Source organism: Sorex fumeus, unplaced genomic scaffold (genome assembly GCF_029834395.1).
Source record: "Sorex fumeus unplaced genomic scaffold, SorFum_2.1 ptg000024l, whole genome shotgun sequence".
Lineage (NCBI taxonomy): Eukaryota > Metazoa > Chordata > Mammalia > Eulipotyphla > Soricidae > Sorex > Sorex fumeus.
Window position 1 is genome coordinate 56422724 of NW_026606081.1, and position 27122 is coordinate 56449845.

Sequence of the window (27122 nt, forward strand, 5' to 3'; positions counted from 1 at the left end):
AGGGTTGCCCTGGGCCCCCGGCTCTCTCCTGAGTTTCCACACGGGCAGTTTCCAGCCAGTGCTGAACTCTGTTCTAGAGAAGCCAGAGGGAAGTGTGGCCAGGCAAGGCCATCTTGGAGCACGGGGCACCTTCAGCTGAACGGCCTTTGGGCACAGGAACCTGGCAGGAGTTGGGGGGAGGTGGGGAGCAGGAGAGAGAAAGAGAGGGAAAGAGGGAGAGAGAGGGAGACAGAAAGAAGAGAGGGAGAGAGAGGGAGAAGGAGGGAGAGAGGGAGAGAGAAGAAAGAAGAAGAGAGGAGGGAGAGAGCGGAGAGACAGGGAGAGAGGAGAGAGGGAGAGAAAGAGAGAAGAGAGGGGAAGAGAGGAAAGAGAGGGAGAGAGAGGAAGAGAGGGAGAGAGATGGAAAGAGAGAGGAGGGATAGAGGAGAGGGAGAGAGGGAGGGAAAGAGAGTGGGAGAGAGAGAATGCACGGGGGCGAGAGGTTTTGCTGGAATGCTGATTCCAGAACACGGCCACGTCTGCAGCGCTGGCCGGTTGGCTGTGTTTGGAGAAGCTGATCTGTCGATGAGCACTTTTGGAACAGATTGGCCTCAGTTTCCCTCTAGAGCTTCCCCGTGTGGGTAACACCAGCCACCTCTCCATCATGCGGTTGGTTCTGACTGGAACTAGCTACGTGACAGGCTGATGGGGAGGCAGGTCCCAGACGCAGTGCCTTGCCCATCATCCCCATCCTCCGGCCTCCACAGGCGTGGGTGGAGATTCCCTGCGGCCAGCAGGGACCCTCTGCTCGCTGTCACCAGGCAGGCCTGGGCTGACGTCAGGGTGGGTGGGCCGAGCGCAGGCAGAGCTGGGGGAGAGCCGAGGGGGACGCTGGTGACTCATGGGTTGGGCTGTCTTGACATCTCTGTCTAGAAACTTCTGTGAGATTTTTCTGATTCAGGAAACTCAGCCGAAAGCCGCCCGATGAGCACCTATGATGACGCTTCTAGCCCTCGGTCCATTCTCCCCCGGGGCGGGGGGGGGGGGGCGCTTGCTCGCACATTCACCAGGGTCATGTCACCTTCCTTAACAACGAGGGAGCCGGAAGGGCTCAGTGCTCCAGGGCTCTACCTCGCATCCCCTCCTGCCTCCTGCCTGCTGACATCAGCCAGCGAGGCCCAGCCCAGGCCCCCAGCCCACTCAGCTCCTCCCCAAGGTCCCTGTGGAGCCTGGGGGGCTGGACATAGTGGCCAGGCTGGTACCGGGAGGCCGGGAGTGTTGCTTCTCCAGGCTGGAATCCACGTCTGAGCCGGAGCTTATGTTGCCGGGGGGTGGGGGGCGGGGAGGGGGAGACAAGGTCCCCGCGAAAGTGAGCTGGAGGCAGCCACGGCCACTCAGAACCACGGACTGACCTGAGAGGCAACGTCGGGTGGGCAGGCTGTGACCAGGCACTGTGTCTGTCTAAGGTCTCTCAGCTTCCTGCACGGCCACATGCCCTGGGCCTTTCCTGTTGGGTTTTCATTTTGTGGGTCAGCGCGTGGCTGTCTCCGGCCAGACTGCCCTGCCCCTGGTGTATTTACTGGCTTTTCTCACCGCCTGTTTTTGTTTGTTTGTTTTAACTTGTTTTATTGAATCACTGTTATATAGACCCTTACAAAGCTGCTCAGCTGTTCCTGATTGGATTTCAGTCATGCAGTGTCCCAACATCCATCCCTCCAGCAGTGTCCATTTCCCAGCACCAGTGTCCCCAGGTTCCCTCCCATCACCCCCACTCCTCATCCCCCGCCTGCCTCTATGGCAGGTGCTTTTCTTCTGTCTCTCTGTCTCTCTGTGTCTCTCTCTGTGGCTCTGTCTCTGTCTCCCTCTGTCTCTCTCTCCTTTTCTGCCCCACGGCCCCTTTTGGGCATTCTAATTTGCAATATTGATACTGAAAGTTTATCAGGAAAATCCCGTTACCTGCTTTTAACCCTCAGATCTTGTCCGGCGTGACCATTCCCAGCTACTGTTGTCATACCGGTCCCTTCTCTATCTTACCTCCCCTCAGCCCCACACACTTGCCGCCTGTTTGAGATCCGCTGTCCCATGGACAGCAAAGGGACGCTGTCAGCTGTCTAGGGAGTGAAGCCTGTGGGCTGGCCGAGCCGGGACAGCCACAAGCTTCTCCCTCCTTCACTCTTTTGGAAGATCCGTTTGGCCTAAAGACTTTCGTTAGTGCCCGGACCAAAGCAGCTCCTTCCTTGCAGGCTGAGAGTGGGGGCCACCAGGCAGTCGTGGGTGCCGTGGGAGCTGTGGGCTGGAGCAGACGTGGCAAAGTTCTGGATGCGTGAGCACGGGCATCCGGGCTTGAAAAATCCTGCCAGCGCCAGCCTGGTCCCCAGGAGGGCGGAGCCAGCTTTCAAATGATCTCTTAGCAGCTATCACTCACCCCACCCGCCTTCCCCTGGAGAGAAAGATTTCTGGGTTTGGCCCCCGGCGCATCCGCCAGACTTCCCCCAGCACCCTGGAGAACAAGGTCCACTGTCCGGGACTCTGAGGTCCTGCAGCAGCCCTGCCACACCCTTCCGCTGGAAGAGCTGGCTCATCCCCTCAGATTCTTCCCTAGTGGAAGATTTCATAGGAATTCACGCCAACAGACAGGCTGATCTCAACGAGATGCCTGTAAGCGCCATCTGATTTCCCAGCTTCATCTTCAAACCACAGAGCCGTTCCCAGGGGAGCTCTGTGTGTACATGTCTAAGAGTCACTCAAGAGAGCACGAAAGAAGCGGAACACGAGCCCTGCGATGTGCTTCACCGCGACATTTCCTTCCAAGCCGCCCTGCCCAGTCTGCGCCCTCGCTTCCCTTCCTTTCACAAGCGTGTCCACTCTTCGTGGCTGACTGTCCTCGGCACACCCCTGGCAGCCAGCTTGCTCCAGATGTCCACGTTCATCCTCTGGGCTGTGACCTCCTGGGAGGGGCCGGGGGGGAGGGTCCTCAGAACTGTGGGGCTCTCGGGGCCTGGGTTTGGAGCCTCTTTTGGGAAGAAGGTGTTTGAGATATGGTTGTGGGTCTCCCTTGAGAGATGGGGTGCGGTGACCTGTGGGTCCCCCACATTTGTTTGCTTGTTTGTTTATTTGTGCTTTTTTAGGTCACGTCCAGCAGTGCACAGGGGTTACTCCTGGCTTTGCACTCAGCAATTACTCCTGACGGTGCTCTGGGGATCATATGGGATGCCGGGGATCGAATCCCGATCAGCCGCATGAAGACAAATGCCCTACTCATTGTACTATCTCTCCGGCCCCATTCCCCGCATTTAAAAATGATTGTTCTTCTCAGAGAGAAGGGGCTTTTGGGTGACGAGGGACCTGTGGGGACGTAGGAGTGGCCACCAGCAGCAGTGGAACAGACAGGACTGAGCGAGGCTCTCAGATCACCAGGGGGTGCACCAGCCCACCCCCCAGCTCTGGCGTGAGGGCCCCGGGACGGTGAGAGAGGGCAACGGGAGTGCAAAGTTGCAGCACTGGGGAGTTTTGCCCTGGAAGCCTTGGAGAACAAGCACAAGTGCTGCGGTTTCTTGTCGTGAAGGCAGCAGGGCAGTCCGTGGGGTCTGGAGACCGGAAGCGCTGACCACGGCGTAGCCTCTTGTTTCGGGATAAGGCACCCACTGGTGGTTCTCAAGGCTTCCTCCTGGCTCTGTGCTCAAGGATTCATCACTGTCATCCTGTTGTTCATCAATTGCCTCGAGCAGGCCCTAGTAACGTCTCCTTCGGTCTCCTTCGTCCTAGCCCTGAGATTTTAAAAAGTGCCACATTCGAGGTTCTATCAGGCTCAGGGATTATTTGTGGGGTTTTTTTTTTGTTGTTGTTTGTTTGTTTTGGGTCACACAGGGGTTACTCCTGGCTCATGCGCTCAGAAATTATTCCTGGCAGTGCTCGGGGGGACCATATGGGATGCTGGGAATTGAACCTGGGTCAGCGGCGTGCAAGGCAAATGCCCTCCCAAATGTCCTACTGGCTTCCCAGCTACTGTGACACCAGCCAATGGGCTCTGTCTGGCAGCCAACTGACTGGCTCACTGACAGGTCAACGTATCCATTCACCCAGCACTCAGGTAGCTGTGGACTATGCCACTAATTCCCTCTGTGCCCTAACCACGGCTTTGTGGAAGCAGACAAATTTTCTACCATTAAACCCTTTCACATCTAATGAAAAGAGGAGAGTTATTACAGCATGTTTGTTAAATCTCCTTTTATCTGATTACATTCTAATTTGAGAGAATGCTAATTGGAGAACAGTTAGAAAATATAGATAGGCAAAAATAATGAAATTAAAATAACCTATTATCCCAACACTGAGGGATTCATCTCAGCATTTTAATCGATCTCACTCCACCCATTTCATGAGTAGTTGTACTTCCACGAAAATTTGAACAGTGGGTCCGACTTCATCATGAGGAGGAACATGAACTCAAAGTATGGTAGTCATGAAAAAAATATTGTCGTGGTTTTACAAGTTCCTTTCCTAAAATTCTGTCCCTTGGTTAGGTAATGTTTAAGCTTCACTTGGATTCTTATAGGTAGAAGGTGGATTTGTGTCCTGGGAATTTGGTTCTTGCAGTCCAGAGAGGGGGCCATAGGTATAGTTTGGGGTATAAAAGAAAGACTGAATTTTATAGGATTGATGACAATCATTTCATTGAACCAGTCTAAGATTCCAGGGAAAAAAACATATGTGAAAACTTTTCATGCTCAGGAGGAAAGACCTGTCTTTCCTTCATTCATCATGCATCACCATCCATCATCTATCCATCCATGCATCATCCTTCCATCAACAGTCATCTCTCTATACACCATCTGCCCATCCATCCACCCACCCATCCATCCATCTACCCACTCATCCATCCATCCATCCAACCATCCATCCATCCATCCATCATCCACATATCCATTCATCTATCCATCCACCCATCCATCCATCCACCTATACACCCATCAACCGATCCATCCATCCGTCCATCATCCATATATCCATTCATCTATCCATCCACCCACCCATCCATCCGTCCGTCCATCCATCCATCCATCCATCCATCCATCCATCCATCCATCTGTCCATCCGTCTGTCTGTCCATTCATCTACCCATCCACCCACCCACCCATCCATCCATCCATCCAATCCCATCCATCCATCCATCCATCCAATCCCATCCATCCATTTATCCATCCCATCCACCCACCCATCCATCCACCCACCCACCCACCCATCCATCCATCCATCCCATCCCATCCCATCCATCCATCCCATCCATCCATCATCCATCCATCCACCCATCCATCATCCATCCATCCATCCATCCATCATCCATCCATCCATCCATCCATCCATCCATCCATCCACCCACCTACCCATCCATCCATCCACCCACCCACCTACCCATCCATCCATCCACCCATCCACTCAACCATCCACCATGATATGCTATAACGTGGGGCAGAGAGAATGAAGAAAATGTTATTCTCTGCTCCACCTCCTCTGGCCTCGGCTTCTGGATCACTTTGTGAAAATAATGAGTGCTCCCATTCATTCCTGAGTAGTGATTCCGTGCCAAATGTTTTCCGTGCCTTTACAGCAGCTGTCACAGCCTAGAAAGGCATTCCACACCTCATGTCCAGTAAGGCCGTGTGTTTTATCCAGAACCACCTAGTGGATGATTCTGAGGCCCGAATTCTTCCAGACCTTGATGCTGGCTGGTATTCTGCAGTTGTGGGAACTACCTGTCCACTTCCTCTTTTGCTTCTTCACTCCTCTCTCTGACCCTGGGTGCTGTGGGCTGATGTTGGCAGTAAAGTGTGCCTGGAATTTCCCCAATGTACACATTATTTTTTGCATTTTTTTCCCAAGCTATGTCATAAACTAGATAGAATGTGAGTGGCCATCTCATTCACCGTCCACCCCACCAGAATCCCCATTCAGCCTCCCAGATGTATTTATTTTTTCTGTAAAACCTGACCACATTGCATTTGAACAACTCACATCATTTAGTTGAGAAGTGGAATGAGTACGGGGAAGCCATGAGTGGTATTTGTCCGCAGAGAGGGTGAGCACATAGCCAGAGAGAAGCAGAGAGAGGTGGGCAGCGGGGACCCTGGCATCAGGTGGCATCCTGGAATCTGGGTAAGGAATCCCCAGTTGTCTGGGTGGGAAATCTTTGTGTCTAGGTGGGGGGTCCCGGTGTCTGGTGGGGATCCTGGTGTCCAATGAGGGGTCCCTGTGTCTGGGTGGGAGGTCCTGGTGTCAGGGGTGGTGTCCCCATATCTGGGTGGGGAGTTCGGGTATCTGGTGGGGTTTCCTAATGTCCAGTTGGGTGGTCCAGTGCTGCAGTGGAAACTCCTCTTTCACTAGGCACGCGCACCTGTGCCCAGGGCTGGAAGCGACATGTCCCTGGCCCGGGACTGGCCTGAGTCTGCCTATCTGGGTGATGTATTTATACTCTCAGTACTCTTTGGGGCAAAGCTGCAATCTAAATGTACAGTAACGCCAGAGTCGACCTTCAAATACACTCTGAAAGCCCAGGTGCAGCTGGAGGCTTCATAAATTTGTTCTTAACTATTCCAAAGTCCCAGTTGGAGGGAGGCGGAGAGCCCAGTGGTTGCTATTATGATCACTCTCGACTCCCATGGAATCACGCGTGTCCGGGGGAGCAGCTGCGGGAGTCGGTCTGGCACAGCCGCGTCTCAAACGGAGAGGGACTAGCTGCACTTTGGGTTAAACGAAAGTAGTGGTTCCCCACCATCTGGCCTGTGTAGCTCTGTGCCCACCCTGGGGATCTGGGCACAAATTACCTGGGATTCTGGCTGCCTCTTCAGCCTGGTGGTGGGCAGTGGAGCCTTGTGCCAAGGCAGAAGAGCAAAGAGGGAGTGGACACTGCGTGGAGCATCGTGGGCTGGACCACAGGGCGGTGGCCATGGACCGTGGGTACGGTGTGGTCTGTGGGTTTCGTGCGGAGTTTGTGGGGGCAGTGCTGTGGTTGTGGGCATGGTGCTGTTAGTGTGACAGTGGAATCTCCCATGCTGGTGGGTTCTGAGAGTCTCAAGAAAGGTGCACATACAAAGCCCACAAGGTCAAAGGCTAGAGTTTAGTGTCCAGGCCCCTCCGCAAATGTCCAGGCCCCTCCTTAACCCATGTATAATGGCACTGGCCTGTGTCCGACACTGCCCCGTCCCATGTACAGCAGCCGAGTCCTGTCCCATGAGGTCCACTGGCCTCCAGCGTACGATGGCCAGGGTCATCCCCACGTTGCTCTCTGCCCTGTATGTTTCCTAATCTGAAGGCATTTCCCCGAGCCTTTTCAGTGTTCCCTCACATCTTGTCCTGGCTTTCCTTAGTGTCCGGCACAGCTGCATGCATGTGGGTGAGGCTGAGTATCTGCCCCTACCTGGCCATCTGAGCCTGGCCTAAACTGAGCTCTCCTCGGTGGCTGAGCCTGTCCTGGATTCTGCCTCTGTCTGGGCTACGAGTTCTGCCTGTACTTGGTCTGTCTGGGAGCGGGAGCCCGACCTGGTCCTGCGGTTTGCTGATGGGTACAAAAAGAGAGAGCAGTCCAGGAAAGAGAGGAGAGGGGGGAGGGGAAAGGGGAGAGGAGGAAGAAGGAGAGGGGGAGGGGTGGGGGAGAGACAGAGGGAGGGAGGGGCAAGGAGAGGGAGAGGGAGGGAGAGGGAGAGAAAAAGGGAGGGAGGGACAGAGGGACAGAGAGAGAGTGGTCTGGGCAGAGAACACACACACACACACACACACATACACACACACACACACATACACACACACACACACACACACACATGCTACCAAGAGTATCTCGCCCGCACGGCAAAGCCTGGCAAGCTACCCGTGACGTAATATATATATATATATATATATCACGATCACGATCACGACCACCCTGTTGTTCGTCGATTGCCTCGAGCAGGTGCCAGTAACGTCTTCTTCATCCTAGCCCTGAGATTTTTTTTTTTTAAAGTGCCATATTCAAGGCTTTTTCAGGGTTAGGAGAATGAGACCCATCATTGTTACTGGTATTTGGCATATTGGGTATACCACGGGGAGTTTGCCAGACTCTGCCGTGTGGGCATGTTACATTTGGTAGCCTGCCAGTTTGACTGAATTAGGAATGAGATGATAAGATGTCGCGAGGCCGCGAATGCGGCCACGCGCTTCCGGGAGCTGAGTGTGATAATCTCTGGATCCTGGCCGTTGTTGGAGTTACACGGCAGTTGGTGGGTGTAACTGTCTAGTTACTGGCAGGTCCAGTCCCAAACTGTACAGGCTTGGAGATCTCAGCCCCGGGTCCCACACACCTGGGTTCCTCTGTCAGTTCTTTTATGCGTGAGGCTCATCCAAGTGTGTGGAGAGTGCTCCCAGCATGGCCTTGGATATATATATATATATATATATATATATATATATATATATTGAGAGGGGGGGTATGGGGGCTGCTTTGATCTGCCACCATTTCCCACCCTGGGCACCCCGTTACCTATTTCGGTTGGCGACCTGTTCCAGGGGTTGCACATTCCCCGGAGAAGATTGAGAGTGACCCCATGGCCCACCCCTCTACCTCTGTGTAGCACTGTGGTCCAGGGGCCTGGCGACTGGTCAGTGGGTACAGTGTGCGCTCCACAGCCGAGCTGTGCCCTGCGAGAATCCGTGAGCCCCTGGAGGCGGTGAACGTCCACGCAGGAAGCTCACTTTACAGGGTCTGCACCACTCCACCGGGAGCGTGAGCGGCAGGGCTGGGTCTTCCCCGGCTTCCTGGGCTTGCTGGGCGCAGGGGCCGGTCCTCCCCACTGCCCCAATCACGGCCCATTGTCCGCGAGTGAGACGCACAACGGGAAGAGTCAGGCAGATGGCATGGTTGGAGTGCATCGCAAACGTGATTACAGAAGAGTTTCATTGGTTTTCAAAATACAAACATCGAGCGGTTAAAATAAACAAACTTCGCCGCCTGCCACCCCACCCCCTGCAATTACCGCCGCCCAGATGCGGCTTAAATGAATCCGCTCGGCCTGAATGCGCCGTGATGTCTCCAAATGGAGCGGCTGCTATTTCCGCGGAGAGGGAGCCGTGGATGCAGCTGCCGGCTCGTGACTGCGTCCTCCGCGGTTTCCAGCACAAGTTTGAAGGTCAACGAGGACCTGCTGATTCAGGGCGCTGCGGGACCTGTTTCCCTTCCCTCCAGGTCTGGCCGCGTCTGTCTGCCGGCCAATCAGAGCCGCGCGCGTCTACCTGCCGGCCAATCAGAGCCGCGCGCGTCTATCAGCCCGCCAATCAGAGCCGCGCGCGTCTATCAGCCCGCCAATCAGAGCCGCGCGCGTCTATCAGCCCGCCAATCAGAGCCTCGCGCGTCTATCAGCCCGCCAATCAGAGCCGCGCGCGTCTATCAGCCCGTCAATCAGAGCCGCGCGCGTCTATCAGCCCGCCAATCAGAGCCGTGCGCGTCTATCAGCCCGCCAATCAGAGCTGCTTGCGCTTCACCTGCCGGCCAATCAGAGGTGACTGTTGCAGCATCTGGCTCCAGCAGCTGCCTGGAGCAGCAGCATTTTCTTTCCCTTCAAGCAAGAATCGGGGGTGTGGGGCTGAGAACCTGTGATGTGTACAGGCGTTGGCAGCCCCGTGAGGGGACTCCCAGGGAGGGAGCCCAGGAGCCAGAGTCCGCTGACTTTTCTCCCCGGGTCTGCACAGAGTGGCGGCCACAGGCGTCCAGGGAAACTGGGTCACACTTCCACTGGACAAGAGCAACGATCTCAGAAGTCTCTGTGCGGTGCGCGGGATTTTGTCTGGCGGCTCTGGGGGCTGTTGCTTGGTTCCAGTGCCCAGATGGACCTGCAGGGGAACCCACAGACTCTCCACTAGCCTCGGGCTGCTCTGCCGCCTGGATCGTCCCCTGGGCACGCGGAGACACCGTTGGCTGGAGAATCTGGGAGAGACTCATTCCTTGCAGGCCCAGGGAACTCGAAACTCCTACAGCCGCAGCCCCCGTCTGGGTCTCTCCCTCTCTTTTTCCTCCAAGTCTTCAGTGGTGCGCTCCACCGGGCTGGCTTCTGTAGAGTCGTTCTGTGGAACTTTCAAAACTTTGGGTGAGGCCACACAAGAGCCAACTGGAGGAGACTGAGAAATCCTGACAAAGTTTTCTAGTTGGCTCCTGTTCACCTTACTCTCACCACGTGCTCCCTGGCATGTCCCAAGCTGTGGACCTCAGAAAAGGTAGGGGCCCACTAGGACAGAACCAGGGGCCCCATGACAGGGCACTGGCTGATGGGTGTACCTAGGACCCAACCTACTCCCAGGGACCCAGCCCAGCCCACACAGATTGAAGCCTGCAGAGCCTGGAGGACACTTCAATACTCTCCAATCAGTGCTCTTCAGGTGCACCTGAGAGGGTTCAGACCCAGGTATCTGACGCCAATTCATGGACTTCTAGTTTCCACCAGGACCGGGGAGAGAATAATGACGACAGAGCCACCTACCCAAACCAGCCTCAGTGTCTTATGAATGGTGGGGACCTCCCTGGAGGCAAGGCTTCTGAGGTTAAGGAGGTGATGATGAGAACTGAAGAAATGGGCAGGCACTTGGGTTGGGGGCTCTGAGATTGAGGTTCAGACAGAGATTTGGGGGCAGGAAACTGGTGAGTCTTGGGGATCAGCCTTGGTGGGGGCAAGGAGGGGGCAGAGCTATGTCCTTCACTTCATTTGGCTAACAGAGCTCTTCCCGGATTGGAGGTAATCACGTCACCCCACAAAAGTGCACAGACCACCAGGTCCATGCACGGAAATTCAGGACAGGACGCTCACAGGCAGAGGGTCCACTCAAGGCAGAGGGTCCACTCATGGCAGAGGGTCCACTCACAGCAGAGTGTCCACTCATGAGGCAGAGCTCCTGGCAGAGGCTCCAGGCCCTCAAATTCGACTCATGCTTGTGGTTCCTGTGGGTGTGACTGACCCTCCCGTGGCCCTATTATTATTATTATTATTGTGGGGGGATAAGATAATGATGATAGGTTAAACTTCAATCATCTTGAAAGGTATTATTATTATTATTATTTTGGCTTTTTGGGTCACACCCGGCGATGCACAGGAGTTACTCCTGACTCTGCACTCAGGAGTTACTCCTGGCGGTGCTCAGGGGACCCTATGGGAGGCTGGGAATCAAACCTGGGTTGGTGGCATGGAAGGCAAACGCCTTACCCTTTGTGCTATCACTCCAGCCCCTGTTTTTATTTGTGGACCACACCCAGTGATGCCCAGTGGGGATAGGAACCCAAAAAAACTCTGGGCTCTGCATTCAGGGGTCACTCCTGGTGGTGCTCGTGAAACCCTTTGGGATGCCGGGAATCAAACCTGGGTTGGCCACGTGCAAGGCAAACGCCCTATCCGTTGTGCTATTGTTCCAGTCCCCCATGATCCCTTTCTTAACTCTTTATCAAATCCCTGAGATTTGGCATCTTCAACTACCCACCTCTACTTCACCCTTGCATGCTTGACACTCTCACCAGCTCTGGCTTCAAGGATAACTCCAACCTACTGAGCGATTGGCATTTTTACCCAGAGTCGCCCTTCTTTTGGTTTGTGTTGGGGTCATGCACCTGTTGGCTCAGTGCTTGGGGTTCCCTCCTGGTGGTGCTCAGTGCCAGGAATCCAACCAGACTGGTCATGGGCAGGGCCAGCGCCTTTACCCCCTGCTCTTGTTCGTCTGGCTCCATTCTCTCCATCCTTAGACAGATGGGGATCCCATGTTTACTGCAACTATCCCCAGCTTGGCCAGGGGTCCACCCAGGCCTTCTCTAATGGACAGTGACCCCATGTAAAAGGAACTGAAGGCTCAGCAGGCAAAGCGTGCCAGCCTGTACCAACACTGATGGATTTAGGGGCTCCCCCCATTTGTCTGCAAAGGACTCATGTGGGTGACTCACTGGGTTTGCCCCAGCAGCATCAGAGCAGTATCCGCCGTACTGCCCAGGTGTTGGACGTGGGATGGGCCCTCCCTCATCGGCCAGAGTTTCATCAGTCTCTGAGCTGAGAGAAGAGCTGCCAAACCCAGCAGCCCAGGGAGACTGCTTCCTGTGCGAGGTACCTGTGTGGCGGCGGGTGAGCTCCCAGGGGCACGTGGCCTGTGGGCTGGGGACCCCTGGGGCCCAGTGCGCACTGTTGGGGATCTCTGGGAGTAGTCCCGGAGACCCCTGCAAGCTGTGGAGGCCCTGGAAGTCCCCAGCTCTGAGACGCCCACCCAGTTGGCTGGGTGTCATTGGCACCCCACTTCGTACACCGTTTGGGAGTTGCCCACCCCTCCAGAGTATATGGGTGGGTTTCAGCCCCCGCTCTGCTTGCCTCTGAACGGGCCAACTCCCCCTTGGCCGACGCCCAGCATGGCTAGCTCATCCCGACCTCCTCGGCTCAGCCCCCAATTTGGTTTCCGGTCATATTGGCCCACAATTTTAGCTGTGGTGTTTCAGCTAAACAACAGCTGGGAGCTGACAGCCCGCCAGCTGCAGTCTGCCGGCGTGAGGCTCGCGCTCCTCAGCGTATAAAAATGATCCGGTGACTAGACGCCGAGGCTTCTAATTGCAGGCAGGGGCTTGCAGCTGGGAAGTCATCGGGAGACGTTTTCCGGGTCGCGAGCCGCAGTCACGCACGCCGTCCCCCTGAGTAGCTCTTCCCTTCCTCCCGCACCTCGGATCCCCACCCGCGAGCTCCTTCCCTCCCGAGTTGCAGAACCATAGTCCAGACTGAACAGTCAGGAGGGGGCTCTGAGGCAGGTGTTGCTGCCACTGGCCAGGTTCCCACCGGCCTTTCTTCCCAACTACCTTCCCCCTTCCGTCTGGGGGGTGGCGGATTTCTATGACACTCGAGCCCCTTTTCTTCCTCTGGTGGTGACACAGTGACACTCCTGGCCCGGGAGCGTGCACCTTCTGCTCTATCTGCCTGTCCTGCTGCCTCCACTTCCAGCCACTTGTTCATCCTGAGTGAGGACAGGGCTGTGGACAGGCAGGGCCAGGACTGAGGGCAGGATGTGGCTGAGGTGGCCCACGGTGGGGTGAAGGCCCCTTCATCCACACAGCACTCAGCTTTGGGGAGCCCTGGGCTGGTCACTTTACCGCTGGCCTCTTTGCAGGGGGCCACTTCTGGCTCCATGTCCAGCACTGTGATTGTTCTGTCCCAAGGCCCATTGGTGGCTGCCCTGGGATGTGACAGGCCTTGGGGGTTTCTGTGGCTTCATTGGAGAATTCAGGGGTGTGCCTGAGAGGACATGGTTGCGCCGTGACTGTGTGGGGCTGGACCTCGATCTTCCACCTTGTGTCCTTCCTGTGCGCCCTGTAGTCTCATGCCATGATCCCTTACTCCTGGGACTTCCACCTTGACCCCTTGGGGCCCACGGGGCAGGGCAGAGGGTGGTCCCAGCTGTGCACCATTCTGAGCCCCACCTGCCCCCAGCTCCTGCCAGGTCGCTGGTGGGGAAGTGACCATCTCTGCCTGGGGCTGAGCTCAGACCCACCCCAGCCCCGTCATAGCTGCCCTGGCCCTCAATAGAGACATGGTCTCCGTCTACCCAGGGCCGAGGCTTGAACGACCAATCTCGTTATTGCACGTGGGCATTCTCGGATCCATCAGACGCTTTGACTGTGCGGTTTATGTTTTGATCCAATTTTCTTTTCTTCTCTCTGATCAATCACTTTTGAAGTAAAAAAAAAAAACAAACCACGATATTATTTGTCCTTGAAACGCTTTCTCCCTGTCTAATGCTTGTGCCTTCAATCCTATTTCCCTCCCGATACTGTGATTGCTGGCCCAGGCCCTCTCATTTCCAAGCACTTTCAGCCATTCTCTGGAAGTTGATTGTAAATTCATCTTCTGAAGATTATATGGTTGGGGGTTTGGGCTTGTGTTTTAGAACAGACAGTATATAGAAGTATCTTTTATAGGCAACTGAATTTTGCATGTATTATGAGCACTCATGATTTGGATGGATTTCTTCCTCGATTTTGTGCTATTTGTCCAACTTTTACCCCTTTGCTCCCCCCCCTTTTTTATACCTACTTTGGAATTATTATTCTTTTGAAGATTAATGAGTGCTTGGGTTGGGGGCCATTCCCAGCGATGCTTGGGTTACTCCTGGCTCAGCACTCAGAGTAACTCCTGGTGAAGCTCAGGGGATTATAAGAGGTGCTGGGGATCGAACCCGGGTTGACTGCGTGCGAGTCTAGCGTCTTCCCTGCTGTCCTATCACTCCAGTCCCATTTGTTGTGGTTGTTGTTTGGGAGCTTCACCCAGTAGTACTCAGGGCTGACTCCTGGTTCTGTGCTCAGGGACCACTCCTAGTGAGGCTTGGGGATCCTATGGGGGGGCTGGCGATCAAACCTGGACCGGGTGTGTGCAGGGAGAGAGCACCCTACCCTGTGTACTGTCGCTCGGGCCCACTCCTGGCATGCCTTGGCACCTCCTTTTCAGAGAAGAAATCCCTCAGCAGCCCCTGGATAGTGACCTTCCTTAAGTGAACAGACAGGAAGTCCCCCCTTCAGTGGCGCCCACGTCATCTTCTGATCCTTGGATCCTTCCAGATCCTTTCCCACTGGGCCGTGTCACCCACTTTGGGGAATGCTGGTCAAGGCGGATCATTCAAGAGAAACTGGCCAAATAGTGGTTCCACTTCAGAACCCAGATTGGGTCTGAACGCTGTTTAATTCCCTAGTCCAGAACATTCTGTGGGTCTCCCAGGCATGCACACTGCTCATGCATCCCATTTGTGCCCCTCTCCCTGTCCTGCTGACAACACACTCAGAGCCTCTTGGTCTGGCTGCCAAGTCCTGCTCGCCCGTCTGCTCCCAATCTCCCCAGGTTCAATCTCTAGCACGGTCTCCTCCTCCTACGCTCTCTATGTTGAAAGATTTATAAATATTTTTTGAAAAATCTTTACAGTGATTTTGGAAAGGGGTTCCTGGAGATCTCATGGATGAAAGCCTGGATGCAAGCTCCCGTATTTAAACAAAAATCCTTTCCATTAAGATCTGTACCCAGGCTGGAAATTCTATTAACAGGAGATAGAGTCCTTCATCTCATAATTAGAAATATCCCAGGGAGACATAGCACATTAACTTGTAATTATAAATGGCTGTTATGCTTTCCTCTTTATAATTGACCCCCGATTCAGAATTAATTGCTTCTGCATCCCTGCTCCATCTCCTGCACGTTCATGGGTCTGGCTAGCAAGCCTGTCAGCAGGCTGAAGACTCGTGGGCGCTTTATATTCAGGGCACTTTTGCATCTGAGTATCTCCCATCCCTATCAGGTTCCTGATGCAAAGACTTTGCTTCGTAAATGCGTCTTCAATAAAGTGGAATAATTTAGAGTCGGGATTAACACCGAAATGCTCTGCTCTGGTAAGAGTTTCTCAGCCGTTGGCAAGAAATTTAAGCCAGATGTTCTCTCTGCTTCCAGGTTTTCTCCCAGATTGATCACGTGGCTTGATTGATTATTGGTTTTAGAAACTGGCATTATGAGGCGGTAGAAACTTCCCCTAATGACAGAATAACAATCTTGCTGTGTCTGGAGGAGAGGCTGAAGGTCTTCCCGAATCTTTGAACAGTCGGCAGTGTTGCCTTCCTGCGATATGGGTTTCCTTTTGTTTTTCTTTTTCAGGTCAGATGCTGATGGGAATGTTCATCAGGGGTTGGAAGGAGAAAATATTCTCTTATTGGTGTCCACTGGCAGGCCTGGGAGGTGCCAGCAGCTCAGCCCGGGGCCAGCCCACCCAGCATGATTCTCTGTGTATTCAAGTGTCTCCTGGAAATTCCAGGCCAAAGTTGTTCGCAAGATTTGATTATGTTTAATATTTGAACTCCACTCCCACCACCATTACATATTCCCACCACCATATTTTGAATGGAGCGATAGCACAGCGGTAGGGCGTTCGCCTTACATGCGGCCAACATGGCCGACCCGAGTTCGATTCCTCCGCCCCTCTCGGAGAGCCCGGCAAGCTACCGAGAGTATTCGATATGCCAGACACAGTAACAACAAAGTCTCCAATGGAGACGTTACTGGGCCCGCTCGAGCAAATCGACGATCAACGGGAGGGCCTTTACCTTTACCTTTATCCATCCCAAACCCCAAACCCTGCCCACCAATGCACAACTGAAACTATTTAATTATGTATTGCCTATTATGAATAAGGTAAAAGGTAAAGGCCATTGGAGACCTTGTTGTTACTGTGTCTGGCATATTGAATACTCTCGGTAGCTTGCCGGGCTCTCCGAGAGGGGCGGAGGAATCGAACTCGGGTCGGCCATGTTGGCCGCTTGTAAGGCGAATACCCTACCCACTGTGCTATCGCTCCAGCCCACTGAGAGTATTTAGCCTGCACGGTAAAGCCTGGCAAGTTGCCCGTGATGTATTGGATGTGCCAAAAACAGTAACAACAAGTCTCACAATGGAGACGTTACTGGTGCCCGCTCGAGCAAATTGATGAACAACAGGAGGACAGTGCTAAGATTGCTTGCCTTCGACTTTAAACCCCATCAAATGTGGTGCACTACTACTCTTGGTATATCAGTAGTGTAAAGTATGAGAATTCTCAGCTGTGAAGTCCAGGAATAGATTCAGTCGCAGGTGAGGCTCGTCCGAGCGTGTGGAAAGTAGCCGTGAGCATGGCAGCGGTTGAATTCTGGGGTTTTTCGGCTGCCAGGGCTGGCTCCATTGGGGTGGGGAGGGAGACTCACCTGCCCCGCTCGGGTAGCTCAATTCTGAGTCAACGGGGCTTAATGCAATGATGCTTGGACCCCAGAGTGCCGAGACTCAACCAGAGTCCCCTTAAGGGCACTGGGGGTCTCCACGTGCAGGGAATCGAACCGGGTCATTGTAGGCCCTAACTGCCACGCGCCCGTCGCTAGTCCTTCTGTCAGCTCCTTCCTGCCTGTCTGTCTCTCTCTTCCCTTTCCCCAGAGCTGTGGTGCGCCCGAGGATGTCCAACAGGCTCCAAATCCATTTGCCTCATTTTATTCTTTCAGCTTGAGGGTCATACCTGGCAGCGTTCTGGGGACCCCATGGTGCCAGGGATTGAACCCCTGGCACATGCAAAGCCTGTGCCCGAGCCCTTCCAGCATGTTCCCTGACCCCAAATCCTTCCCTTGGGAATCCTCTTTCCTTCCTGAGTCAGATGCTCGTGAGAGAACTGTCCTCCTGCTCACTGACTCTCCCTCCCGCCGCTGCAGTCCCTTCAGCAACTCCCAGAATTCCTCAGCAGCTACAGGCCAGCCGCCAACTCCTGGCTTCCCACCTGATTTTTGTCTGTTTGTTTGTTTTTCTTTTGTTTGAGGGTCACCCCTGGAAATGTTCAGGGGTTCCTCCTGACTCTTCACTCAATAATTTCTCCCGGTGGTGCTCGGGGAAGCATGAAACGCGGGGTTGAGCCCTGGCTGGCCGTGGGTGGGCACACTCTCGCTCGGGTCTCTTCCCCACCGCCCACCTGATTCTTTGCTGAGTTGCGAACGGAGAATACCTCAGACTTCTCCTCTGTTCTTCTCAGATCTTGTTGTCTTTCGTGGTTTCACCCTAGAAAGGTTGATATCCATCTTAGGGCCAGCGTCCGGAGGATGGTTATTACCAGCCTTATTTCCCACGTGTGGATCTGACTTCGCTTCCGTCGTTTCTTCCCTGTTCTGGTTTTGGGCTGAAAAGTCCAGATTCTGAAGCAGCGTTGTAGTTCCGGAAATCAGTTCTAGAATTCTGCCCTCTGCCACACGTGCGGCCACTGCTTCAGCAGCTGGAGGGGACTCACCCTATAAAGTCTATATTAGTGATCACGTGGGGATACCAAGGCTGGCTGGCTTAGGAGAGATTTAATTGTTAGAGATTTTTGAACTAATCAACCCTGGAGTCCTGGGCAACTGGGCTGGCCCTGTGGCTCCTGTGTTCTGCGGACCCCACAGTGCCAGTTCTGCCCCCATCTTTCCCTTCTACTTCCTGTTCAGCATCTCCAACTCTATCTCAGGAGCTAAGCCCGGGCCATGCTGCAACCCTGGGACCCCACAGCAGCTCTTTGCCCCCAGCCCGGCCTTAAGCTTCTTGTGTTGGTGCTATTTCCTCGCTCTTCTCCTTGGCCTCTGACAGTTCTCATGCTCGGCAGTCGCCATGGGGTTGTGAGGGCGAAACTAATGCCATAGCAAGCTGCAGTTAACACGAAGTCTCAACTAGGCCTCAGTTTCCTGGGAGCAGGACTTGCAGTTTCTGGTAAACTCCCAGTTTACTGGTAAACTCCCAGTTGACTAATTTGCCAAGATAAGGAATTGGGCAGTTGGGTCTGGCTGGTCATGAGGGGTCACTGTATCCTCCTTAGAAACTGTTGCTAACCGTTGCCTAATTGCTGACCACCATTGTAATAGGGCCAATGCTAAGAACAGACCAGTATATCAATTGCTTCTTAATTCTGAACACTATATAAGCTGCTTGTGATTTGGAGTCGGGGTCCTTGTCAAGACTCCACTGCCTTGGAAGAGACCTGGACCCTAGCTCTGGCTAGTGCTGGCTCAGGATAGTAGTAAAGTTCCTTTGCTTTTGCATTTTCATGTGTGGACCTGTTCTCTCTGCAGTTGGGGATCTGAAACTTGGGCACAATAGGGTCATTGGCAAATGCCCCAAGCAGAAGGCCTGTTTTCACTAGTCCTAGTTGAACTCGAGTAAGGCCAGCCTGCTGATTCCTTTGGCCACGACAGGGGGGTCCGCCAGCACTCCAGCCAGGGGCTTCTCGACAGAACCATCCTCAGGAGCAGACCTGGCAGAGACCTGTGAGACATCACTGATGAGAGGGATCGGGAAATGTGGATGAGAGAGAGAACAGGGAGAGATGGGCTCCGAGGGACACAGAGCCTATGGGTCCCGGGTGAGGGTCTGTTTCGCCTCCGGAACTGGGGGAGAGTTTTCTCACCTCAGTGAGGGACTGGCGGCAGGAAACAGCCTGCTTGGCCCCTTCCCTCTGTGCCCTGCTGTGCTCTTCGGTGCCACTCTGCCTCGGACCCAGCAGTGTCCTTCCCAGCCCCAGCCCTATGCAGGCCTCTCTCTCGCTTGTCCCGATTCCTTCCCTTAGAGGCGGAGTCGGTGGGGTAGAGAGCAGGCATCGTTTTGGGGGACGGGGCCATGAGGCAGGCAGAGCTACAGATGTGTGTATGTATTTACACACACATGCACTGGCTTCTGTCCTCCCAGCCACGTTTGTCCGGCAAAGTGTGTCCTTGTGCAGAGGCCCTGGACCCCAGTGCAATACCCTGGGGATGGTCCTTCGCAGCTCCCATCTGTGCCAACGGGCAACTGTGCCATTGCTCTTCATAACTGGGGCTGGAACGATAGCACAGCAGGTAGGGCGTTTGTCTTGCACGCGACCAAGCCGGGTTCGATTCCCAGCATCCCATATGTTCCCCTGAGCACCGCCAGGAGTGATTCCTGAATGCATGAGCCAGGAGGAACCCCTGAGCATTGCCGGGTGTGACCCAAAAAGAAAAAAAAAATAGATGCCCCTATCTCCTCCATCTCGGATCACACACGGGCCGGTTCAGACCCGCCTGCTCTGGTTCACTTCCTGCTAGAAGTTAACGGCTGCTGACTGCGCCTCTGGCCTTCAGTCACGCTTTGTTTGGGGGCCTCTCCCCTCACACTCGGGGTGACGCCCAGGGGTGCAGGAGGGACCAGGAGGTTTCAGGGTAGAACCTGGACCTCCAGAACAGCCCTTGGAGCCGTATTTCCAGCCCAGCCGAACTTCTGTGGCTACGTGGACAGAGTTCTGCTGTTCTGCCCATGTGAGGCTTGCTGTAGGCAGAAGGGCTTTCGTGACCGTGCACAGCCCTGTTTGGGGCTGCCTCAGTTTACCTGGTCAGTTCATAGACTCCATGAAACTGGAACCACGAGGAAGGGTCACTGTCCTCTCTCCCGCTCCCTCCCACACTCCCATCGCGTCTATCCTTCAGGACCAGCCACTCTGATACGGTTATTAGTTGCTGCAAATAGATATCATTTCACATCCTGTTTATTATTGGCGTATCAAGTTGATGTCTCATCTGAATTCAAAATCTCTAATGATAATCTCTCCTAAGTTCCCTGGGTCACTCACATTTATTATTTAGTGTTGAATAACTCACCAGGGCCATAGTTTTCTTTTGTCTATTTCTGAGCCCACCAGAAACCCCTCTCATTTTTTTCTGTCTGACTTCTATGAATTCTGGTTTTGGGGGTAAAGTATATGTGTAGGATTAGACTCTATTTACTTGTCGATTCTTATTTTCTTGATTGGATTTGCGAAGGTTAGGTGTTGGGTTCTTTCTTAAGGAAGGTTCTTTTTAATAAAAAAAACACAAGAGAGATCATCATCAGTAGATTATCTGTTCAGTCTCATTTTTCATTTCCCAGCCCGAGACCCCTTTTTGCAGAATTGATTAAGGCATGTGAAACTTCAGAAATCGTTCTTCCGCATGCCTCGGAAATTATTCTTCCTGCCTAGAAATTATTCCTCTGCATCATCCGAGATTGTCTGTCTTGGGCTCAGCTCTGGGGTGCGCCTGAGTATGGGCTGCCCAGGCAGGTGGCCTCTGGGGGTCCCCACTTTGGGGACGACTTTTCTGGCAGGCCCTCCTCCCTCTCCTGCCTCTCATCTGCTGAGCCCCTTGGCCACCGCCCTGCCTGGGGCGACACTGCACAGAGGCTTTCAGAGGGCACGGAGACCTCACCTGCTGGCCACCTGTACAGAAAGACGGACGGGAAGGAAGGACAGAGACGGGAGCATGAGCCAGAGGCATCTCCAAGTCTGGCTGTGGAGCTGGTGCTGCAAGCCCGTCCCTTCCTCGGGTGCAGCCTCCTGACTTGTGAGCTTCCCGCGCCTGGACACACTGACCAATCTGTCCTTCGTAGAAGGACCACATGGAAGGGACAGTCCAGTGTGGGGCCAAGGGCTTGTTTTAGTCCTGACAGTGCTCGAGGGTTGCTCTCAGCTCAGTGCTCAGGGGTTGCTCCTGGGGGGAATGGGGAACCGTGCCAAGCCAGGGCTCACCCCTGGCCCATGAAACAGCCCCGGGGACCGTGGATGAAATCAGCCCTGGGCAAGTGACCAGGACCCACTGGGCAGCGGGTGGAGGGAGTGGACCTGGGTGTCTCTGGTGCCCGCCCCCTCCTCCTTCATGCTTCTTACCACACATCCCTGTTCTCGCTCTGCAGCCACCGGTGCTCGCTGCGTGGGGAGGACCTGAACAGATGCTGGCTGACGCCCAGCGCCCAGCACCAGCCCACCATCCACCACGCCAAGGGCCTGTTGCACTACCTGAGCCGCCAGGGCCACCGGCCTGTGGTGAGTCCGGCCCAGCCCACGCCAGCTGCTCTCTGGGCCCAGCGGCGGGGAGAGGGAGTGGGCGGGGCGGGCCTCTCTCTGCGGAATGTTCTGGAACAGAGTCGGGCAGAGCCACCGTGGCCGTGGCATACTGGCTGCCTCTGCTTTGCCTGCCGCCAGCCCCCCTGCGCCCGGCTCTGCCCACTGCCCTCTTACAAGGAGAGCGACCCCTGTGTGAGGGGTGATTGGGGGGTGATTGGGGGGGACCTTTTCCCATCAGGGCTTGTGGGCAGCCCACACCCCAGTTCAGGGGTGACAGCTCCTACGTATCATTGGGGAGTGCCACGGGGTGCTCCCCCCTGGACGCTGGGCACAGAGCTGAATTTCCTCCTATTTGGGGGTCTTGGTGGGGTTTTGTGTCTGGGGGTTTCTGGTTGTTGGTGTGTGGAATTGCCATTTGGGAAGGCAGCTCCTGCGAGCTTGAGGAACTGCAGACATGCCTACCGTGGTGTGAGCAAAGCCCGCTCTGAGCTGAGACTGGGTGGGGAAGGCGGGAATGTTCTGAGTGCCTGTGTGGGGGTCCGCGGAGAGGCCACCGGTGAGAGCGCAGCTCCGCCTGGCCATCCCTGAATCTGCTCTGTGTTCCTTTTATGGGAGGGAGGGGCACTCTGGTGCTCAGGGCTGACTCCTGGCTCGGTGCTGGGGGATCACTCTGGATGGGGCTCGGGGGACCCGCTGGGCTGTCGGGATCCAACCTAGTCAGCCGTGTGCTAGGAAAACACCCTCCCTGTGGGACCAGCTCTGCAGCCTCTGCTCTAGAATCCTCTTGACATCTCAGCAAAGGGCCAGAGGCTGAGCGGGTCCCTGCAGTCTTGGGACTGTGGCAAGTGGGTGGGAGAGTCAGGGCCTTCCAGCTCGTGCTCACAGTGACCTTGGCACCCTTGGCCAGCCACTCTCCGGGGTGGGGCATGGGGGACTCTCTGAGACCGCAGGACCCCTGGGCCTTTGGGGTTCTTGTCATCATCATGGGTCTCTATAGTGATGGGAGAAACCCGCAAAGGCCAAAGGCACACTGGACCGAGCCCAGGAGACACAAGGGTGTTTCTGGGTGCTGCACGCTCAGGGCTCTGGCTCCCAGGGGTGACGCATGACAGTGGGGAGAGCTTTGCCCTGCTGGGGGCTCAGTTGGCCACGTCTCCAGGTTCCTATTGGTGGCACTAGTAGCCCAGTAGCCACCTCTTCACCTTCCTTTATTCTCTGGAGGGGCCACAGCTGCTGGGAGGTTACTCCCGGCTCTGCTCAGGGGACCCTGAGGTGCCGGGGATGTCACTGGGGTGGGCTGCCTGCACGGTCTCTCAGGTCCGCGTGGCTGCAATTAGTCCCTCAGCCTTGCATACTGTCAGGGCCCTGAGACTCATCATGAATTGTCCCCGACCTCCATGGTCTGGCCCAGCCTGAGGCCCGAGGAAGAGTCTTGGCCAGGAGAGTGTTTCAAGCAGCTCAGCCCGGACTTCTGTCTGCACGGCCCACGGCTGGGGCCTCCAGACCAGGGTCAGCCCTGCCTGCCAAGATGGAGCCATCAGCCTTTCTCCTCTGAACCCCACTCTGGGCCGGCCTGGCAGGCAACTGACCCGGGCTTGATCCCGGCACCCTCCATGGTCCCTGAGCCCTTCCAGGAGTGGTCCCTGAGCACAGAGCGAGAGGAAGCCCTGAGCATTGCCAGGTGTGCCCTCACATGCCCCCAGAACCAAAAGAATTCTCACTCAGGACAAACATGTGTCTGTCCTGACAACCTCAAGCCCGTCCCCGTGGTTTTTGCCATCGATGTGTGTGAGCCGTCTTGGGTCCCCAGAGCAGAGGGCGACCTCGGGGGTGGGGTGGGGGGCTCCGTAGGAGAGGAGGTGCCTGCAGGGGGAGCCCGGGCTGCTCTGAACCTCAGCGCACGCCGCCCCCCAACCCCCCCGCCGGCAGACCAGGCTCCTCTCTGCTCTGACAACCTCTAATTGAAGAGCAGAACATTTATTTTAAAGCGTGACAGGTGAAAGGCTTGTTTAAAAACCTAAATAAACATTAATTAACTGTAAACACGACAGCCAGACGCGCTTCCTGCTGGGACCATTCGCGTGGAGGGAGGCAGCGACAGCTGAGGACCGGGCGGGGTGTGCAGCCTGGCGGGCGGAGCCGGCAGTGCCCTTACTCCAGTGCTCGGGTTGGGCCTCCTCTGGGTGCCGTGGGGCTCCCGGCCACTGGGTCCTCCAGCCGCGGGTCTTGTGAGAGTTTCCTGGAGCAGTGAAAGCCCCTCTAAGAGGGCTTGGTGCTGTGAGGAACTGCAGGCAGGAGTGATGGGGAGAGCCGAACTCAGGACATAGTGAAAAAAAAAAGACAGGCTGGGCCCCACTGGGGCATGGCAGTTTGTAAGCATCACAGTGTTGCTTCTGTATCCACTGACCCCTGCACTCACCTATGTGCCAGTCTTCACTCATCCATGCAGCCGTCCAGCCATCCACTCTCCCATTCATCCATCCATCCATCTGCCTATCCATCCCCGCTATCTATCTACCCACAAATCCATCATCTACCCACCCACCCACTCATCCCTCCATCTAACCACCCACCCTCCTCACTGCCCACCTCCCCACCCATCCTCCCACCCATGCACCCACCATCTATTCATCTCCCATCCACCCACCCACCACTCACCCACCCACCCACCATCCACCCATCTGCCCACTCACCCTCTCACCCAGCCATCCACCCACCTGCCAGTCACACGCACACATACACACCCACACCCACTGTCCACCTTCCAACCCATTCATCTCCCCACACGCCCATCCGGGCAGCTGTCCAATTGTCCATGCGCTGGCCCCACGCGCGTGTGCCACTGTGCCAAGTAGGGGTGTACGTGGGTGAGAACAGTCTCTTGAAGGAATCACAGTTTCCTTTGGGAGAAGGTGGCGTCGGTCTCCAGGAAGCTCCGGCCACGCAGGATGGTGAGAACCACACAGTGGCCAAGGCTCGTGCGAGCCAGGGTGGGAAGCGTTTCCTCACGGTCACGGTCTGGGGTGGCCAGGGAGTGAGCTCGGAGGTTGCTCAGGTCACAGTGAGCCAGAACCATCTTTCCCGAGGGGAGACGAAGCGGGATGCATGCCGGACCTGTAGGGGTGAGGCAGGAGGGGGCTGCAGAGCCCCTGGAGACAGACAGTGGCACCCCACCCCTTCCCCATCCTCTGAACCTCGGTGTTTGCTCCTTTTCCATCCTGGGGCCGGAAAATCTGCACCGGACCCTAGAAAGGAAAAAAGTAAGAGTCACTCTTCTAATACGTACGTGTGGGAAGACTATCCCCCCATTTAAATTTAAACAGAGTCGACAGATGCGCTGAGCCCCCATGCCTGTCGGGGGCTGCCTGCAGAGAGGCGGATGGGAACGCGGATGTTTGTCACATTCTGGGGCTCTGTGAAGAGAGGCCTCGGTTTCCCCAAAGGGATAGAGCAGCATCTGGGCAGGGACAGCAGCAGAGACGTGGCCAGCTAGCCCTCATCTCGGGGCTCCCTGTGTGTCACTGCATATGAGCAGCAGGGAGACAGGACGGCCCCAAGGGACGGGCGCCAGGAGAGACACAGGAGTGACGGCCGGACAGGACACTGGCGGGAGATGTAGACGGGACCCTCTGGACTTGTTGGCAGGACCCGCTTTCCCTCCACCCCTCTGACCCCCGGTGCGTCCAGAGAGCCTGGAAACTTGTCAGAGGTTCAGGGTTGCCGTGATGGATCCTGCACAGCTGCCAGTCACGGGACGGGGCGGGGCCTGCCGTCGGCTCCAGGACTGGGTCCCAGCCCCCTCTGAGTGGACCCCCAAGCCTCAGAGGGTCTAACCGGAAGTGGTGTTGGCTTTCCGTCCCCCCCCCCCCCCCCCGTGTCTGCCCACTCCCGGCTGCAGCCTTTGTGCATCTTCCTGGGGGCAGAGAGATCAATAATGCAGAGCCCCGTGCTGGGAAGCAGGAACAAGCCCAGAAGTCAGGAGCGGAGACAGACACCCGCTTAGGGCTGGCGGAACAGGGGTGGGGAGGCCGGAGGGGGCCGTGGGGCCGAGAGCTGGGGGCGGCCTCGCGAACAAGGGACCTAATTAGCTTGCAGAGGGCCCAGAACGGGGCTCGGGAAGGGAGAGGGACGTGTGAGGAGAATAGCAATGCAGCCCTTCGCTGCCTCTCTGCTGCATCAGACGGCGGAGCTCACGTTCGCCGGAATTAAATTAGCCTTGCCGTTTCGCCCAGACGAGAATTCACTGGAGAAGGTTCTAGGGAGATGCCAAGAGAACCTGCTTCAGAATCATAATCCGCCGGCTGTGCTGGAGAGGGGACAGCGGGCACAGGGACTCCGCCTTGGTGGGGCAGAGGAACGGGAAAGAGTGAGAACATGGTTCCCTCTGCAGGCCGCTGGCCCTCGCCCCGGAAGCCTCTCAGTGCTGCCGTGCCACGGAAAGCCAGGATTCTTCTTTGTCGAAAAAAGAGTTTTTAGGGGCTGGAGCCCTAAGACAGTGGGGAGCACACTTGCCTTGCATTTGGCTGACCCCCAGCATCCCATAGGGTCCCCCGAGCACCGCCAGGAATCACCCCTGAGCATCGCCGGGTGTGACCCCAAACCAAAACCAAAGAAATTTCTGTTACAACCCTGTGGTCTATCAAGTTGTTCGTAGTATAGTTTCAGGCATTCACTGTCCCACCAACCAACATAACCCCAGCCACACCCCCAGTTTCCCACCCACCAGCCCAGCCTGCCCCCTTGCGGGCACAAGTACATTTGTCGCAACACAAAGGCAGAAAGATCAAAGCACCGGCCAGATCACAGAGTCTGGGAGGTCACGGTGAGCGGGGCTGCGGGCTTCCGTGCCATTTTCCCATCAGGTTTGCTGTGGTCCTACGGGGCTGGCAGATGCGGCCACGGTCCAGGAGCACTAGGTGAGGGAGAGTTTGGGTGCTCAGTCATGGAGCTGGGCTGCTTGTGTGTGGGTGTCTGCGGGGCTGCACAGCCTTCGGGCAGGCACAGAATCTGGCTGGGAACCTTCCTGGTGGTTCATTTCCGATTGGGGCCACACCCGGCAGTGCTCATGGCTGACTCCTGGCTCTGCACTCAGGAATCACTCCTGGTGATGCTCGGGGCCTCTGGAGTGCTCCACCCCCAGGATTATTCTGAACTTCCCGTGAGACCCGGATCCTTCGCTCTCACGCCCGGAGATCCGCCCCCAACCCCATCCTCGCCCGCACCTTCAGCCTCAGCAGGCCTCTCGCGCCCCCCATCCTTTCTCAGTGTTTTATTGCTAGTGAGCTGGGCTCTCCCGTCCTTCCGGAACCCCATCTCCTCATGCCCCTCTGCTCTGGCTTATACCCCACGGCACCTCCAGGGACGGGCCACATCGGGTCCCTGCCCCCCCCCCCGCAGCTTCATGTCCCCTGGGTGAACTGCCCCTCTTCTCCCTTTCACCCTGTTTTCTCCTCGGGGAGCCCCGCCCGCCCGCCTCACACAGACCTTCAGCGCGCCCGTCTGGACCCTGCTTCCGCCCATCCCGTCCCCTCTCTGTCGCCGAGTGCCCCTTGGGATGGTCTAAGCACAGAGTGGATGCGGAACGTGGGCTCTGGGCCCCCCACGTCTGCACCCACCTGGTGCTGACCTCCCTGCAGAGTGCGTGTGGGTGCCAGCTGCCTTGTCCCCCGGAGGCATTGTCGCCTGTTAGGCGGTGACACTGGATGTTGTGGCCCTCGTCCCCGAAGGCAGAGGCAAGCTAGAAAGATGCTAGTTTCTGAGTCTCACTGTTG

General features: G+C 55.9%; 1 protein-coding gene across 1 annotated transcript in view; it reads left to right on the plus strand.

The window, feature by feature from the left end:
• Positions 1 to 27122, plus strand: part of AGBL1 (AGBL carboxypeptidase 1) — a 241787-nt gene that overhangs the window by 126953 nt on the left and 87712 nt on the right. The window contains exon 21 of the mRNA XM_056113915.1: positions 21201 to 21330. Coding sequence (XP_055969890.1) covers positions 21201 to 21330 — 130 coding nt within the window. The remainder of the gene's footprint in view (positions 1 to 21200; positions 21331 to 27122) is intronic.